At 40.4% G+C, this 16,108-nt stretch overlaps 1 protein-coding gene across 7 annotated transcripts in view; it reads right to left on the bottom strand.

Moving 5' to 3' along the window:
- The window catches only part of LOC307018977 (laminin subunit alpha-3-like), a 63,368-nt gene that overhangs the window by 13,648 nt on the left and 33,612 nt on the right, over positions 1-16,108 (bottom strand). For 4 of the 7 annotated variants that reach the window (XM_079649559.1, XM_079649555.1, XM_079649556.1 and 1 more), the window contains 27 exons: positions 15,875-15,974; positions 15,610-15,766; positions 15,197-15,344; positions 14,537-14,679; positions 13,961-14,064; positions 13,406-13,562; positions 12,719-12,882; positions 12,472-12,580; positions 12,289-12,386; positions 11,149-11,347; positions 10,878-11,004; positions 10,458-10,606; positions 9,830-9,945; positions 9,349-9,560; positions 9,045-9,249; positions 7,842-7,986; positions 7,602-7,742; positions 7,118-7,279; positions 5,980-6,081; positions 5,804-5,887; positions 4,773-5,003; positions 1,685-1,798; positions 948-1,060; positions 777-857; positions 586-680; positions 405-458; positions 142-293 (listed from right to left, as the gene is read on the bottom strand). In XM_079649559.1, the coding sequence (XP_079505685.1) occupies positions 142-293; positions 405-458; positions 586-680; positions 777-857; positions 948-1,060; positions 1,685-1,798; positions 4,773-5,003; positions 5,804-5,887; positions 5,980-6,081; positions 7,118-7,279; positions 7,602-7,742; positions 7,842-7,986; positions 9,045-9,249; positions 9,349-9,560; positions 9,830-9,945; positions 10,458-10,606; positions 10,878-11,004; positions 11,149-11,347; positions 12,289-12,386; positions 12,472-12,580; positions 12,719-12,882; positions 13,406-13,562; positions 13,961-14,064; positions 14,537-14,679; positions 15,197-15,344; positions 15,610-15,766; positions 15,875-15,974 (3,662 nt within the window). Of the gene's footprint in view, positions 1-141; positions 294-404; positions 459-585; positions 681-776; positions 858-947; positions 1,061-1,684; positions 1,799-4,772; positions 5,004-5,803; positions 5,888-5,979; positions 6,082-7,117; positions 7,280-7,601; positions 7,743-7,841; positions 7,987-9,044; positions 9,250-9,348; positions 9,561-9,829; positions 9,946-10,457; positions 10,607-10,877; positions 11,005-11,148; positions 11,348-12,288; positions 12,387-12,471; positions 12,581-12,718; positions 12,883-13,405; positions 13,563-13,960; positions 14,065-14,536; positions 14,680-14,866; positions 15,006-15,196; positions 15,345-15,609; positions 15,767-15,874; positions 15,975-16,108 lie in introns of all 7 variants that reach the window. The other 3 variants (XM_079649557.1, XM_079649561.1, XM_079649558.1) reach the window with 2 other exon arrangements.

The following is a 16,108-nucleotide window of genomic DNA, read 5'->3' as shown; positions in this document are numbered from 1 at the left end:
TGTTTTGTGATGATGCATTTGGCGTCAGGAACATAATCTATGACTCTTTCCAATATCTTTTAGTGTTCTACTGCTCATCTTCAGCTGTGTCTGTAGCCTTCAGAGTGACAGTGCTGGGTTACAGCCTGCATGACGTGTTACCTTGGTGTCAGCCACAAGCTTTTCCAGCTTCTTCAGCCTGTCCTGAGACGAGGAACCGGCAGAAGCGTTGTCCAGTAGAGTCTTAATCCTTCCTATCTCATCATCCAGCTTCTCCAGATCATTGAGTAAAGTCTGGGCACAATTATCACACTCTGAAACACAAAAGAGGATTGGATTAGCCAAGGCATCCCCCCTCTAATTACTCTAATTATTTTAAACTGCAATGTCACAGCGTCAAACTTCAGTTCTTATTGTTGATTCACCTTGGCAGGGCTCATCTGTGTTTGTGTCTTTTGGCTCAAGGGTGTTCTTGCAAACTGGAGAAAAGGAAAAAAGAAAAGGAAATGTAAATGAACTGTATCTATAGAACAACATGAGCTAGCACTGTGAAGAATAAAATAGTAAACAAATTAATTGTTTCAAAATGGGAGTTCACAATCTCACCTCCAGTCCTGGAATCGCAGTTGTTGCCGTTGCAAAAACAGGGCTGACAACTTCCTCCTAGCGTCAGTGGAGCACCATAGAAACCAGGAGCACAACTAAGGGAATGAGAAATGAGAAAACGTCAAGTATTGCACACTACAAGGTATCTGCAAAGGATTTTAAAATCATTGCATTTCCATACAGACACTTACCTCTCACACTTGTCTCCACTGTAGCCGACTCTGCATATACACTCCAAGCCTCCAAACACCTCTTTGCAACCGATTGCAAAACTGCAAATTGATAAGGAGATCATGATTAAATTCTTGAAATATATAATAACATTTATTTAGAGTACATGAGTTTTATTTTTTTCCCCACACCTGTTTGTGCTGGATGGGCACGGACACATTTTGCATGTCCTCAGAGCTGCGTTTCCATAGTAACCTTCTTTGCAGCGTTCACATCTGTCCCCAGCCGTGTTATACTGACAGTTCTGAAAAAGACATAATATATTTAATTACATTATTACCACTTGGAAACTAAATGTTGAGAAGCAAAATACCTGGCAGTCGAAGTATTAAAGAACACCTCAAGTAGTAATTCAACCATCTGTGTCCATCTGGCTTTAAAGCTGCTAGGGTGTGGATCCTTGCATATTTTTCACATACAGGCCCGGTCTTGATTGCTTGCATAACAATACAGAGAGAGACGGCTGGATTTTAAATTGCACAAAGGCTCATTCTCCCATCAAGTGGAATATTGAGTGAGGAGGGCCCCATGCCTGGAGAATAAGGAGCCATACTGTAGGAGGCTGGGCTAAATAATTAGCTCAAGTCTTAGATACTTTTACAGTTAGTTTTCAGTTCAAGAAAGTTCATTGTAACATGTTGTTGGCCTAAAGATATTTAGTTCCGAATTGCGTGGTTATTAGTGCAACACTTCTGATAAGAGAAAAACATGATTGTAATGGCCAAAAGTCCAAACTCAAGGCTTCAAAACGGTGCAAAAATGGGTGCCGTCACGTAGACTAGGTCCACTTCCTGTATGACATCTATGGTGTCTGTGTATTGTACGCCTGTGGTCATGAATCAAGATTTGAGGGTTGTGTGTTTCTTACCCTGCACTTCCCTGTCTTGTCTTCACACTCGTCAGCCAGACCGTTGCACTCACAGCGCACACAGCGACCCAGGAAATACCCACTGCCTTCTCTGTAGTAACCAGGAGCACATTTCTGGAAAAAAAAATATATAAAGACATGATTAACCAACTTCAAATGGCAATTGTTAAATCCTGGCTAGCTAGTCAAACCTCGTTGATGCAAATGGCAAAATACTTAAGATTCTCTATTTGGATATTGAGTGTATTTTCTTTCAATTCAATTGAAAACATTTCTTATAGAATACATAACCTGAAAGGAGTGTCTATTGCTGGCAAATCATTGATTTACAATTTTTTTTTTTTTTTAAATGAAAATGTCAAAATGTTGTAGAAATCCTGCAAATGTAATATTGGTAAAAAAGCGCTCCTGCTTATGATTTGCAACATTGCCTGTAACTACAATTATCATCAGTTCAAATGTAAACACATTTCTCATAAGCCTACGAATTCTAACACATTTCCAAATGTAATGTAAATATCATACCAATATTTCTTTCTAATTTTGACTTAACGTAGCAGAGGATTAATAAAAACACTGTCCCAGACGGCACCTGTTTGCTTTGCTAAGAAGTGAGATCATTTACAGAGCACACAGCAATGAACTTGAACTGAGTTTAGTTTGATTAGCAATGAACTCAAGAAGCCCCAAAGCATGCCCTTTGCTTTCAGAGATAACATATTTAGGTCAACCCACCCTGAGGCATTGAGAAGTGTATCCTACAGCGAAGCTAAAACCTCCCTTCAGGAACAAAAAAACTATTTCCAGATTTTTACCTCATTCTCATAATTGGCAGAACCGTCATTAACATTAGGAAAGACAACAGCCTGTCCTCTCCCCTGTACCCCTTGGGTCCCTTCATCATTCAAAGATGGATACTCTATCCGCTGAGTCCCCTGGTCGTTTAGTGAAGGGAACTCTATCCGCTGAGTCCCCTGGTCGTTTAGTGAAGGGAACTCTATCCGCTGAGTCCCCTGGTCGTTTAGTGAAGGGAACTCTATCCTCTGAGTCCATCTCTCATGATGCCTGGCGTAGCGGGTTCGCTCCCCTCTCTCTCGGGGTCTGTGGCCAGCACAGCAAAGTCCAATCAAAGTCCAACATAGTAGGGTCTGTAACAAAAGCCCTGTGCGCCGTTGCTTATCCATACAAGTATCTGACATTCCTAACGTTTAGTCCGTGTGAAATAATGCTCTCTCCCCTGCCTCAGCTTCTTAAATACATACAGTCACACACACACACACACACACAGGAAACGCCCCACCTCCTACCTGAGTCAGCCTTGCAGATCAGCATGAGTGGATATAGACACACAAGCCCACACATGCAAGTGCCCCCCCCCTCTCTCTCTCCACACACACACACACACACACACACACACACACACACACACACACACACACACACACACACACACACACACACACACACACACACACACACACACACACACACACACACACACACACACACACACACACACACACACACACACACACACACACACACACACACACACACACACACACACACACACACACACACACACACACACACACACACAATTGCTTTAGATACATACAATCAATAACAGTTGGGTACTTTCATGCGCACACAGGAAATCCACTATTAGCATTACTGAATAATAGAGAAAATAACCGTCACAAAAAAGATATGCTGCTGTATTTACTTATAGCTGTAAGGGTGTGGTAATAAAACCTCTGCTAAAAAAAGCAACTTAAACATCAATTCATGTTCAATTCTATTAATGTGTGTGAGTGTGTGTGGTTTATAACGGAGTTTGTGCAAGCATATACTGTATGACTGAAAGGAAAGTCAGACAACCTCAGACAACACAGACAACAAACTCACACCTGAATCACGTTACTCAAACACACATCACCACAACTAGGTGTGTCGGGTCTTCCGGGCACACATACGTACACTCAGGTGAACGCACTTGTGTTTATGAGTAACAGTGTGTTGCCAAATGCCGCACCCCATGTTTCAAGGCAAGGTTCCTTGTCATATAGCCTCAAGGCACATATTATCGACTTCTTCTAAACACTCCCGATCAGGCTATTGCTCATATTCACACACAGGTAAGTAACCACATCTATGGCAACAGTATTCCAACACAGTAACACTAACAAACGCTGTCTGTTACATGAAAATAAAATCCCCGTTAATTACAGTTTGCTCCTAACTCATTTTTAATTAGTCTCTGTGGGTAAAACTGCTTCTCTTTATCTGTATACAAAGATCTGAGAAGCACACACTCAAGTCAAGTCAGCATCATTCCCAGGATAAAAGGGAATTCAAGTAAAGCCTTTCCTGACCAACTACATCAACGTTGTTTGCACTATGTTCCTGTGAGCCGTAGCTATGCCAGTGATTATAGCTTTATAATCACTGATATCATGTCTGCGTGATTGTGCATCATCTCCCCAGCCTGGGGCTACACAATTTGGCTGTGAAGATCCACGGCTGGTATTTTCCAGTACATTACAAACAAAGCTCCTCCGCTGATGAATATTTCTCTTAGAAAAGGGTGTGGTACTTGGTTCAGGCGTGTCAGGACACCCTCAAAAATATGAGGAGGAGGCCCAGCTCCTCAAAGATGACAAGATGCCATTTTAATGAACATTGTGCTCCACCCTGCTTGTTATGTCTACTGTTTCTCAGACCTTAACAAAATATCAAAGATTCCCCCTGTCTAGTTCGTTGACACACTTAAGTATTTTATTGGTAAGGAAGTTTTTTACAGTACGGAAAAATAAATTAAGAGAAATTCCTTCCTAAGGTTTGGCTACATCCAAGACAGTATTCAAAACATGCTGCGCTTTAAAAATACTCTGCATTTGTTTGTTGCTTTAAATATTGTTTTACTAATTTGTCCTTATTGTGTTTAAAACCTATACAGTTATCTTATTTGAAAATTACATGAAGTGTAAATCATTTAACATTTATCTACACCGTTACACCTTTTATTCAAGAACCAATAAAGAGGAAGCAGTATTGAGGGATATTTGACTGTCTTTTAACTCCTCACCTGACAGGAGTCTCCAGCGTACTCAGAGGGGCAGGAACAATCCTCCACAGTGTTTCCAGGACCCCCAGTCCCCGTCTCTGTGGCCCCCTCCAGGCCCACCTCCCCCAGGCTGAGTCGCTGGGTCTGAGTAAAGTACAAGGCTCGGATCCTCAGGCCAGCGAGAGCAGCCAGGACCGTCATCAGCTCCTCTCTGGAGACAGGCCTGCTGCTGACCGCATGGCGCCAGTTCCCCTGCACAGCAAAGGTCAGTTAGTGATGAATGCTGAGAAATCTGCATTTCAAAGAATTATATTACATTGGATTCCACATCATAATAAGTACACAATATTATACACAGTGTTTTGAGAATAATGTATACGTTTTATAAGATAAGATAAGATGGGCCTCAAATTGATCCCTGTAGGGAAATTAAGTTGTTATAGCAGCAACAGAATAAGTGAGAAACACAGATAGTACAAATGAGGGATAATAAGAATAAAAAATAAAAGCAATAAACATTAAATAACAAAATTAATGTTATTGAAAATAATTACAGTCACTGAGAGAGAGATATGTTTTATTCAAATTACAAATACTAATCAAAATGTTGGTGAAAGGAGTTACATTGAAACATATGAAGAACAAAACATTAGTTTATTTGTTTCTCTTTTCCGATCTTAAAGTTAAATTGAAGATTTAAAAAAAAAAAAAAGGTTTGAAGGCAATCAGTGGGGAGTGCTTTTGTAAGATTTAACTTCCCTTTTTTATGATCGTTCAGCTTTTTTCTCAGTTTAAAACATTTGTAAGAACACTCATCAAAATTGCTGTAAACTTCCCGCTAACACATTTAAACTCCACAGATGATTAAGCCTTTTTCAATTAAATAATTCAAATAGTGTCACTTTCAATATCTACATCAGACAAGTTACAAAAACACATTTTGAAATATAATAGCTAGATTCCCATTGAATAAAAATAACTTTTTTTTAATGAATACATTTTTTAAATGCTCACTATTTTTAACAGAATGGAGGAACTGGTTTGTACTTTACCTCTAAGAGCTGGACTCTGCCCTGATACGGCTTGTCTGGGAGTGGGACTTGTTGAGCCATGTGGATCAGGGTCATATCTTGACCCTAAGAGGGGGGGGGGGAGAATAGGATGGATAAATAAGCCAGTGATAACAAAATAAGAGGTTTGTGAGTGAGAAACCAGTAGCACTACGCACAGTCAGCACAACATCAGGTCTCCTGTCCATGAAGGTCATCCCCTCAGAGGGAATCCCAAAGGATTTGGACTGATAGGTCAGGAATCCACCATAAGATGAAACCTAAGAGAAAGACACATAAATACACATCTGTCAGCTAATCTGAAATAACAGAAATTGGTTTAAAGAAAAAGTATGTATATAGGGCAGGGGTCTCAAACTCAAGGCCCGGGGCCAAATCCGACCCGCAACTTCATTTTATGTGGTCCCGCAAGAGCTTGCAAAGAATATAATAAGTTTATTATATGGTTACATGCCACTTTACAGAAGCAGGTTGCCCATAAACTACATGTCCCACAATGCATCTTGTTTTGTGAAATGCGCACTGAAGAGACTTGCAATTATTTGCCCTAGACTTTTGCCTTCAGACATAGTTAATTACTAAGTTATTATCCTATCCGATAATAATCCAATTCAGAGGCAATAATGTAATATAATACGTTATTTTATATATATATTATATATTTATATAGTTACAACCGGCCCTTTGAGTGCAACCTTTATGTGACTGTGGCCCGCGGTGAAATTGAGTTTGACACCCCTGATCTAGAGTATATAACCTGGGTCTTATATCACAACTAGGAAGAATACCATCATTATTATACATTTTTATCATTTATGATAGAATTGTATCTAATAATATAAATATATGATATGTTATATAAAGATTTTATGAACATTGCAACATTTCTTAAAATGGAGTCCTATAACTAAGGAAGTGAAAACACATGTGAAAGGTGTGACAGGAGGATGGTGGTTAACTGAGGTGTCCATTAGAATGCTCTACTGCATTGACAAAACTTGATCCCTATGAACAAGGGTATTTGATGTGATGCGGTACAAAAATCCAACTTCAAAATGATTCATTTAAATAACAAGTTTAGTTTTTAAGTCGGTAAGATTTCTGAAAACTATTGAAACACCAGAACTCAAATAAAATAATACAACTATTTATTGTTTTTATATTTTTCTTTTGATGGGTCCATAACATTACTTTAAAGCTCTAACTCTGGAAATACTGTATCTGTTTCCCTACCTAAACCTTAGTTACTCATTTATTTTCATTCTTCCGTCATGGTATCTTCCTTCCATCACTCACCCTGTCTCCCAAGTAGGACGATGGTGCCACCCAGTGTAGAGTTTGAGCTGTTGGGGGAAGCTCCTGGATGTCTGCCACTACTGTATTGCTGGCTGTGTTCAGGACAGAGGTAACCTTCTCCTGGTCGGGACTTTCCAAACGCCAGCCTCGCATCCCAACAAACTTATAACGGGGAGAGTTTGGGCGTAAATTGAAAAATCCATCCTAAAATCTCACTGTATTCACGATTAACAAATGATAGCTGTCTTCTATCTTATACATATAGACATGTTACAAACAACAAGAGATGAATCCCAGAATGTACCCAGATCCCAAAGAAATCACCACCATGCAATTGTCGATTCTTAACTGAACATCTGTATGCTTAGCTTTTCATTAAATAAATTACTTTCACCATATAACCGCTATCAGCCAGAAAGCTCCGCAGGGCACAACATTTCCAAAGGCATTTATAGACATGCATGGGTACGAAAAGCAAACGCACCTTCCCCCTGCGTTTGCTGGAGCTCTGACACAGGTCAGTCGCCCCGAAGCAGAAGCAGCTAGTACAGCCGTGAGGGTTGGAGGGGTCAAAATAGAAGGAACCTTCCCGACAGGTTTCGCACTTGACGCCTGCAACATTTCTCTACCAACATGGCACCAATAATGAAGAGAAGGTCAGAGCAAGGAAAGACTAATAATAAGCGATAGAGAGTTTTTGAATCAGCTAATTGGATGAACTCACCTTGCAAAGACACCTCCCTGTGTCTGGGTGGCAGATGTCGGCTGTGACGCCATCTTCTTTACAGTTACATGGTACACAGTCAGGGAAGCGATAGTAACCTGCAGCGCAGCGATCACACTGCCGGCCAGCAATCCTAGGCTTGCAACTACAGAAAAATACACATGCACATTATTTTTAGTCAAAATCTGGATGATAAACCAGACCAACATGATTCATAGATTTAAAAAGTATTTAAGTCTATATTGAATAGCCTTAAATATAATCCCATTATGCATTCCTGTACAGTATATTGCTTTAAGATGCTGATTGGGAATGCTTTCCATTGTTTCTTTATTAACAAAGATTTAAAGACCGCAAATCTATATGACAGAAAATATGATCAACATAACTAGTCTGTGAACGGATCCACTCATTAATAACTTTAAGGTGCACGCTTTTTGTTAGAGGCTTCAGGCCTCACATTCCAGCTTTCCCGTAACTCAAAAGTGAGAGCATGAAAGGGACAATCAATTTGTGTGCCGCTGTTTACTAAGTATTGTAAATTACAGATAAATATATATATATACACATCATATAAGTCATAGAAATTAAGAAGTGAAATAAAATAATACAACTTTTGTAATAAAGTGACAACACAACCAGGAGTAGACTAAAGCAAATCTATAGTTAACATAAAAAAAGGCACACATAACAGAAACATTGCATGTGGTTATTGAGTTTTAAAGTAATGTGGTTTTTTTTATTCACTCAGGTTGCATGCTAACTTTCTTCTGGTCTGCCTCCCTGTGTGCCCTTTTCTTTCAAGATTTGGTATTTCATTCGCACAAAAACAGGCACAAACACAATATTTCCTCCTTTTTGTCTCTTTCCGAAAAAATATTTATCCTGTAAATATGGAACTTGTTATTGGAAATGATCCAATAACAAATATTGGAAATTGTTGAACAATAGGAAATGTGACTCAAAGTATTTAAATAACCCATGAGATAAATTAATGAAATAGCACAGAAACAGTATAAAAGCATTAGGTTAGGTAAATTGAGAAATTCTGAAACATGTCCAATTATATTCCCTTGTATTATATGCAGGAATTAAGATCAAACATATTGTGAACACTCTTTAATTAACCTTTGTATCTATTGAAAGCCAAACCATTACTCTTAATAAGTGCACAGCTTTGTTTTAAGTATGTTTCCCCCTCACCTGCACTGTCCTGTGGTTCGGTCACAGTCAGGCCCTGCGTTTGCTTGAATGCCATTTGGAGAGCACTCACAGCCCTCGCAGCCTAGCAACGGGTGATAGCTGAAAGTCTGACTCTGGCACACATCACAGGAAGGTTTGACTGTCTGAGGAGGGCAGATACAGCTTCCTGTCACCTCATCGCACAGGCGGCGGCCACACTCACATGCTGGAGAAAGGACAGAAGGGATTTCAATTACATTTAAAAACTATTTAGGTTCATGTAGATAGTCTCACATTCAGAAGTCAGAAGTAACCGTTGACTCACGTCTGCAGTAGGGGAAGCCGTAGTATCCCGTGGCACACTTTGTGCACTGACGACCAATGACATGCTGCCTGCAGGGACACTGTCCTCCAATTGGCTCACAGGTGGTGCGTGTAGAGCCAGACTTATCACAGTTGCAAGGCAGGGCTCCGTCATTAAAGGCTGCTACAAGAGAACGGGCCGCGTCTCTGCAGAACTGTGGAGAAGTATTCGGGCTGAGGGGAGAAAAGAGTATGTGGTTTTAACCTCTACTCTTACAGCTAGAGGGCACCATTTTCAAACACTTCCACTGTACTGTTTATGATTGTGAAACTGCAGCACTGCCAAACAATTAAATGCACTAAAAGAACAACACAAGCTTAGATAAAGACAGAAGAGCATATCAAAAGTAAGATAAGATAAAGATAAATAAAAAACGGGTTAAATGTTTAGATTTGAAATTGATTTGAGTCACGCTTGTAATACAGACATGGTGGATACTTACTCAATATAGAACCCTTCTCCTCGACACTGCTGTACGAAATCTGCAGATTTATTCAGTGGCTTCTCTTTCAGGAGATCTGGGGTGTAACTGCTATCAGGAACCAACATGATATAATCCTGCACAGAAGGAAAAAAAAGGCACAACAAATGATTTAAAAAGATCTCACCAGTAACTTCAAGTTTGTTTGTTATGTGCTTTATGTATTCACATCAGTGTGAGGATCAGTGTGCAGAAGATGATAAACAGATGATTTCACCTGCAGCCACATATGAGTCTTTTATTTTATCCAAAGGGAAAGAACAGCAAGTGAACAACAGGCAACTACAGCCCAACCTGCGCCTGTTTTACAGAGGTTGGAAGAGTAGCTTTAAGAAAGCAGAGAGGGGCTGCCAGGTGGAATACAGTCACTTCATTGTTTTTGTTGGGATATGGAACAACACTGAGGAAAGAGGACCTAAGCATATTGCCAAGTGCTCTCTACAGCATCTACTCAAGGGCAAAACACAGACTTGTCCCTCAAACCTGTAGACTTGCACAGAAGTATGTCTTGCTATTTCTTTTTTCTTTATTCATTTCTTTAATTTTGGAGGGAAAAATCATTTGAACTGTGTTTGACTCAACCACGGACCAGAGTAAGTGTCTTCTTAGGTGGCACAATCACAGAGATGGTGGGCTGCTGCCAAGGATTTGGCTCAAAGTCAAGGGCAATGCGACCATCAGCGATCACAACCGCCCTGCAGCCTGAGACCGCGGGGCAGAAAGAGGCATTTATTGAACCTGTAATAGAAAAGCAAAGATTAAGTTAAGTAGAGAAAGAGGATGATGCACAATAATCCGTCCCGCAACTAAAGCCATATAGGGAAGTGTGTCCGGGTCCTTTGATCCTCCAAGAGACTTAATCTACTTTTATGAAGGAAAACCCCCTCACTGAGAAGGCTTTCCTATTCCCCTGTGAGTAACCACACTTCTATCCAATGGGAGCCGATAAATAATTTAATTATATTTCATTTAACAGGAGTCCACCTAAGACTTCCTCCCACACACTCACCCTTCCATTCCCGCCCTGCGTTCACTTGAACCTCTACGGGGAAGGAGGTATGTTCAGGCTGGTGATAATGGACAACCACCACATACCTGCCCGGGAGGGGCACATTGGGAGTGAAACTGATCTCCGTCTGTGGAAGGAAAAAAGAAGGAAGCTTCAGTATCAAACAGTCGTAGTGTAATTGAAAATTAATGTCACGGCAGAGGTGGCTCATTGAACTCCTCCAGCTCCCAGCAGTCCAGAAAAGCTCAAATTATTCAACAAGGTTTTTTACCTGAGGGAATTTAAGCAAAATCCCATCACTGTTAGGTTCACAGACAGGGAAGACCCCGGTCTGTCGTCTCCATCTCCAATCCTCATTCTCTCCTTGTCGGGGAGAAACAGCCGGTGCTGAAGAGAGCTGTCCATCAGTGGCAGCGTACAGTATCAAAGCTGAGGCTGGCTTGTCGAATTGCCTCAGAACACAGTCCCGACTGGAAACAGTAAACAGCAACAAGAGGTTGTTACTGAAAGCCTGTTGATAGGATTGGCCAAGCGCTATTGTAGCAGAACAATGTCACTTGTTAGGAGATGTGCTAGTTGCTAGTGAAACAACAATAATCTCCAATAATCCTTTTTTAAATCTTGAAATCCTCTGGTTATCAATGTGCAGATATCCTGACATCACACACTAAATATAGTGTAATATAAATAATATAATATATCCCTGTGTGCAATTTTCTTTCAAGATGTTGTATTAAATTTGCACAAACACAACATTTCCTATTTTTTCTCTCTACTTTTCAAAGAATATTTAATATTCTGTAAATATGGAACTTGTTATTGGAAATGATCCAATAACAAGTATTGGAAATGGTTGAACAATAGGAAATGTAACTCAAAGTATTTAAATAACCCATGAGATAAATTAATCAAAAGCACAGAAACAAAAATGGTTTCAAAACCATGAACATAAAGTGTGTTTATTGCATTCTTTTTGCCATCATTGCATGTCTATTTGTGTGTAAGTTCAATTGAAAAATGTATCTTTATTTTCTAATCAATTCCCACAATTTCATTTGTGACATGTTTCCCTTTTGAGGTGGCTTTTTTTCCACACTGTTCATGGTGAATTACTACATACTTGTAGAAAATAACGGGACTGCACACTGACAGCTGTTAACACATTTGTAACTGTGACCTAGTCTTTAGCGTACATTGAGTGTGACAGCGAGAGTAAGAGAAAGTTTGACCCTCAGTTCCAACTCAGTTAAATGACCTTAAACAGCTGGAAGAATGTGTGCAACAGCAGCTGGAAAACAGGTGTGTGTCTCCACGCTCCAGAACAACAACACAATACAGATGTCTAGTCCAAAATTACTTCACAAGTGTTGTTATTAAAAGCATGCAATGGAGTTTATTCAAGGTGACCTACCTGTCTTCAGTAAAGTAGCCATGAGTGGAGACACACAACACCTTTGGATCCACATACTCCAGGGAGAACTCCTCTATAGGGACTGCATACACTTTATACTACAGAAAGAAAACAAATATTCATTTAAATTACATGCTGCTATCAAGAGCTATTATAACTCTTTTGTGAAAATATTTCCCTCACCAGCAGGAATGATGTAGTGGGGGTTTGCAGAAGAACCTCCGTCTTATGATCCAGCTGCACCACTGTCACCTTATTACTGCTGTCCACTGCAACACTCCGGCACAAAAAGCTGCAAACGACACACAACAGTTGAAAATATACTTCCAGCTTTGAAACACTTATTTTGTGTCCAAAGCCATAGCTCAAAAAACAACTTGTACATCAATTGTTTGGGAAGGTGAAGCAACAAATACAAATTCAGACTCACCTGTACGCACAACTGTAAATGTTAGTCCTGGCTGGGATCTGGCCCCTTGACTCGCCACTGATGAGTATGTTGACATTTTGGACAGTGTCCACCTCGCTGGCATACTCCAGGACAAGAGCGTACTGACCAGGACGAGGCACACGTAGACTGAGTTGGAGCTGAGACTACAGGACAGAGGTCATACAAAGTCAGTTTAGTGAATTTAAAGGAGATACTTTACTCCCAAAATGATCCTGTGTATATCATTGTTTTACTCATAGTTCTAGCTATCCATTTATATGCTCACTAAATAAACTTAAATAGGTACCTGTTCACCAAAGAGGCATGCAATAACAACACAATCAAATAAAAATGAATTGTAACACAGGGTCGTTTATTGATATAGATAAGGTCACTGGGTGTGAAGTATTCCTTTATGCAGCTCCAATAAAAGAAAAACTGCTTAAGGGAGGCATAAAAGCAATCAGTAAAGATTATAATGGTATGTTCAATAGCCAACTATTATTCTGGACTTTGAAACGACAAATAAGATCCGGCCAAATTACCTCAGTCTATTTTATAGCTTTGTATTCCACCTACTCCTGATTTAAAGGTAACATTTTGGAACAAAATAAGGACTCCAAAAGTGATTGGGTAAAACTCTCTGTAGTACTGTATGGGCTTGTACGTAAATCAAGTCTTTCCTACCTGTCGGCCATTGAGAACGGCCATCTCAGGGTGAGCTGGGGTGGGACGGCGCACACGAGCCTGCCTCCTCCTGCGCCCGTTGCGGCTGGAGAAGATTCCCTGTGATCCCAGAGCAGAGCTGAAGCCATCCATGGACACATGCTTATACAGCAGACAGCTGAGAGAGACATACAGGCAGAGGCAGTGAGCAGGAGAGATGAAATATATCTATATAATCATGCTGTTTTCGAAGAAAGAAAATGTAACATATACAAAACACTGCTTAGCATACTAGTTATCGTAAGGAAAATGTTGGAACTGATTGCTTTGTATACCCTCTGCATAGTTTTGAAAAAGTTGTTCATTTTTCTTCTTTTCCTTTGGCGTGTAGCAAATCATATATATTTTATGGTTCATTCTAGCCAAAAAAAACACCTGTGTTAAGTTAGGAACCATCCATTATCTGTATGAACTGTTTGTGCGGTATATAGAAAATGATGTATGGCTATAAAAACAAAACATTCCTATCCCATGCAGGAGGTATAAGTTATAGTCACAGACTATCTAAAGACTTACTTTGTATCCTTGTCTGCAGGGAGTAAATAAGTGCAGGGCTGGGTGATCTTCTCCTGCAGCAGAGGAGCCTCATAGTAATCCCGGGGCAGCAGCATTAAATAGTCCTAGAGAGGGAGAGAGATATGTGTACGCTATTTAGTGCATTGCAGTAGTATTTTTTAGGTGGACTTAATTTAGCATAAAGAAGGCAATATGCCCAAAAACAACAAAATAACTGATTTGACCTGAAAGCATTCTCACTATTTTTTCAATTGTATTCAAATATATTGCCATAACAGTGCTATTATGTCTTATTTTGGACCCAACAATTGTGTAGTGAAAATCTAATATTGTGACAGCCCTACATTACATTACATTACATTTAGCTGACGCTTTTATCCAAAGCGTCTTACAATGACGAATTACAGGGACATTCTCCCTGGAGTAACTAAGGGCTAAGTGCCTTGCTCAAGGGCACATTAGTGGTGGTGTTCCTGGCAGGTTTTGAACTAACAACCTTCCGATCTTCAGCGCACCTCAATATCCATAGACCACCACTATCCCTATTTCTTTTGTAGATGTTTCTCATAAACTCACCAGCAGGACCCCCTCCGCCCTTATGTGAATGGTCCATGTCCCAGGGGTCATTGCAAAGGGCTCAGCGAAGCCCTCTCCTGGGACGGTGAGGAAGGATGGGGAGGGACTCTCAGGGAATATTACTTCCTTACTCTGATCAGACCCTTGAAAACAGCAAGCACGGATGTTTTAAATGCGACACATCTACAGTTGACGATTGGGACATCAGCATAAGAATGACACTCGGGCTTGAATATGAATGAAATACAGGAAATTAGTTATTTATTGTATGTATTCAATGATGAGTTAGGATGATATTAAATATAAGAGCTGAATCAGAGGCAGCCTCACCTTGAGTGCCTCTGTTATTGGTAGCCTTGATGCTACCGGTCACACTGGTGCCTTTCGGGTTAGTGAACCGCAGAACCACACGGTATAAGTGCTGCTTCTCATCTTTTGGGTCAACATGCACTGTTACTCTGACTTCACTCTGCGGGGAGGAGAGTGACACACAGCTGACTAAATCTGCATGGCTTTGAGTAGACAATGAGGGTTTAATGTTAAAGGTTAAAATAGTGTCAGATGGGCAGAGATCTTTAGCAGTGAGAGGGTTAATCAACAGACAGCAAGCAAGATGAAGAGAGGAAAACACAGCCGAATGAAGGCAGCCCCTTCACTTACAGTCACAGCAAGAATGAAAATCAGCTTCATCCACCACCAAGATCCTTGCTCTCACTCGTGCTCTTCCTTTTCTTTTAGGGGTGGAGTAGTGCATTACAATATGGAAAGAGCCAGGAAAGCCAAGGGTAAGCGAGAGGATCACCTCCGGCTGAAGAGAGATGGTGTTAGTTCAAAGAGAGCTGGTGTCCACTTCTCCAGCAGCCATGATATAATAGAGAGTGTGTTCCTCAAATAGGAGTATCAATGCAGAGGTAAAAGCAAAACAATCATCAGGATAGACTGAAAAAGGAAGCTATAGAAGTTGATTGAAGCAGCAGATAGATCCAAGTATAGACTGCTCATACTGTTATTTATAAGAACAATCACATTAGTGTATCCAATATATCAAGGTATTGTTGTGAATATGTACTAACCTGTGCAGGAGACATTACAGCATAACCTCTCCAGCTGAAATCTGGGAACTCATTGGGGTTAAAACCAAAGCGCACTGGTCTGGCATTTGGCGTGGTGCCATCCTCGAGCTCAAACTTTAGTTGGTGCAGAGAGGGGAAGTAGTAGCTTGGTGCTGGCCTAACAAGGTGCAGGAAGACTTACATTCAAACTGTTACATTTACAGTGTATATTGTGCATTTTTCTAGACTTCTATGCATTTTGAAATTCAAAGCAGCCACATCTTACTCAGTGCATTGACGGCCCACTACGTTGTTACGACACCAACACTGTCCCGAGATGTCATCGCACGACGTGCCAATCGCGCCGCCTACATCACACTGACAACCTGTCAGAGAGAGTACAAGTCCTTATTTGATATCTATGTATATATATATATATTGATTTAAAAGAATACTTAATACCAGACTGAAACACAACGTTCCCCTGCTCTCACTTGCTGAAATATTGAAATGTGTTGCA

This window comes from Notothenia rossii (assembly GCF_949606895.1).
Source record: "Notothenia rossii genome assembly, chromosome: 9".
In the NCBI taxonomy this organism is placed as follows: domain Eukaryota; kingdom Metazoa; phylum Chordata; class Actinopteri; order Perciformes; family Nototheniidae; genus Notothenia; species Notothenia rossii.
The sequence above is the reverse complement of the archived record's forward strand: the minus strand, read 5'-3'. Positions and strand labels throughout refer to the sequence as shown.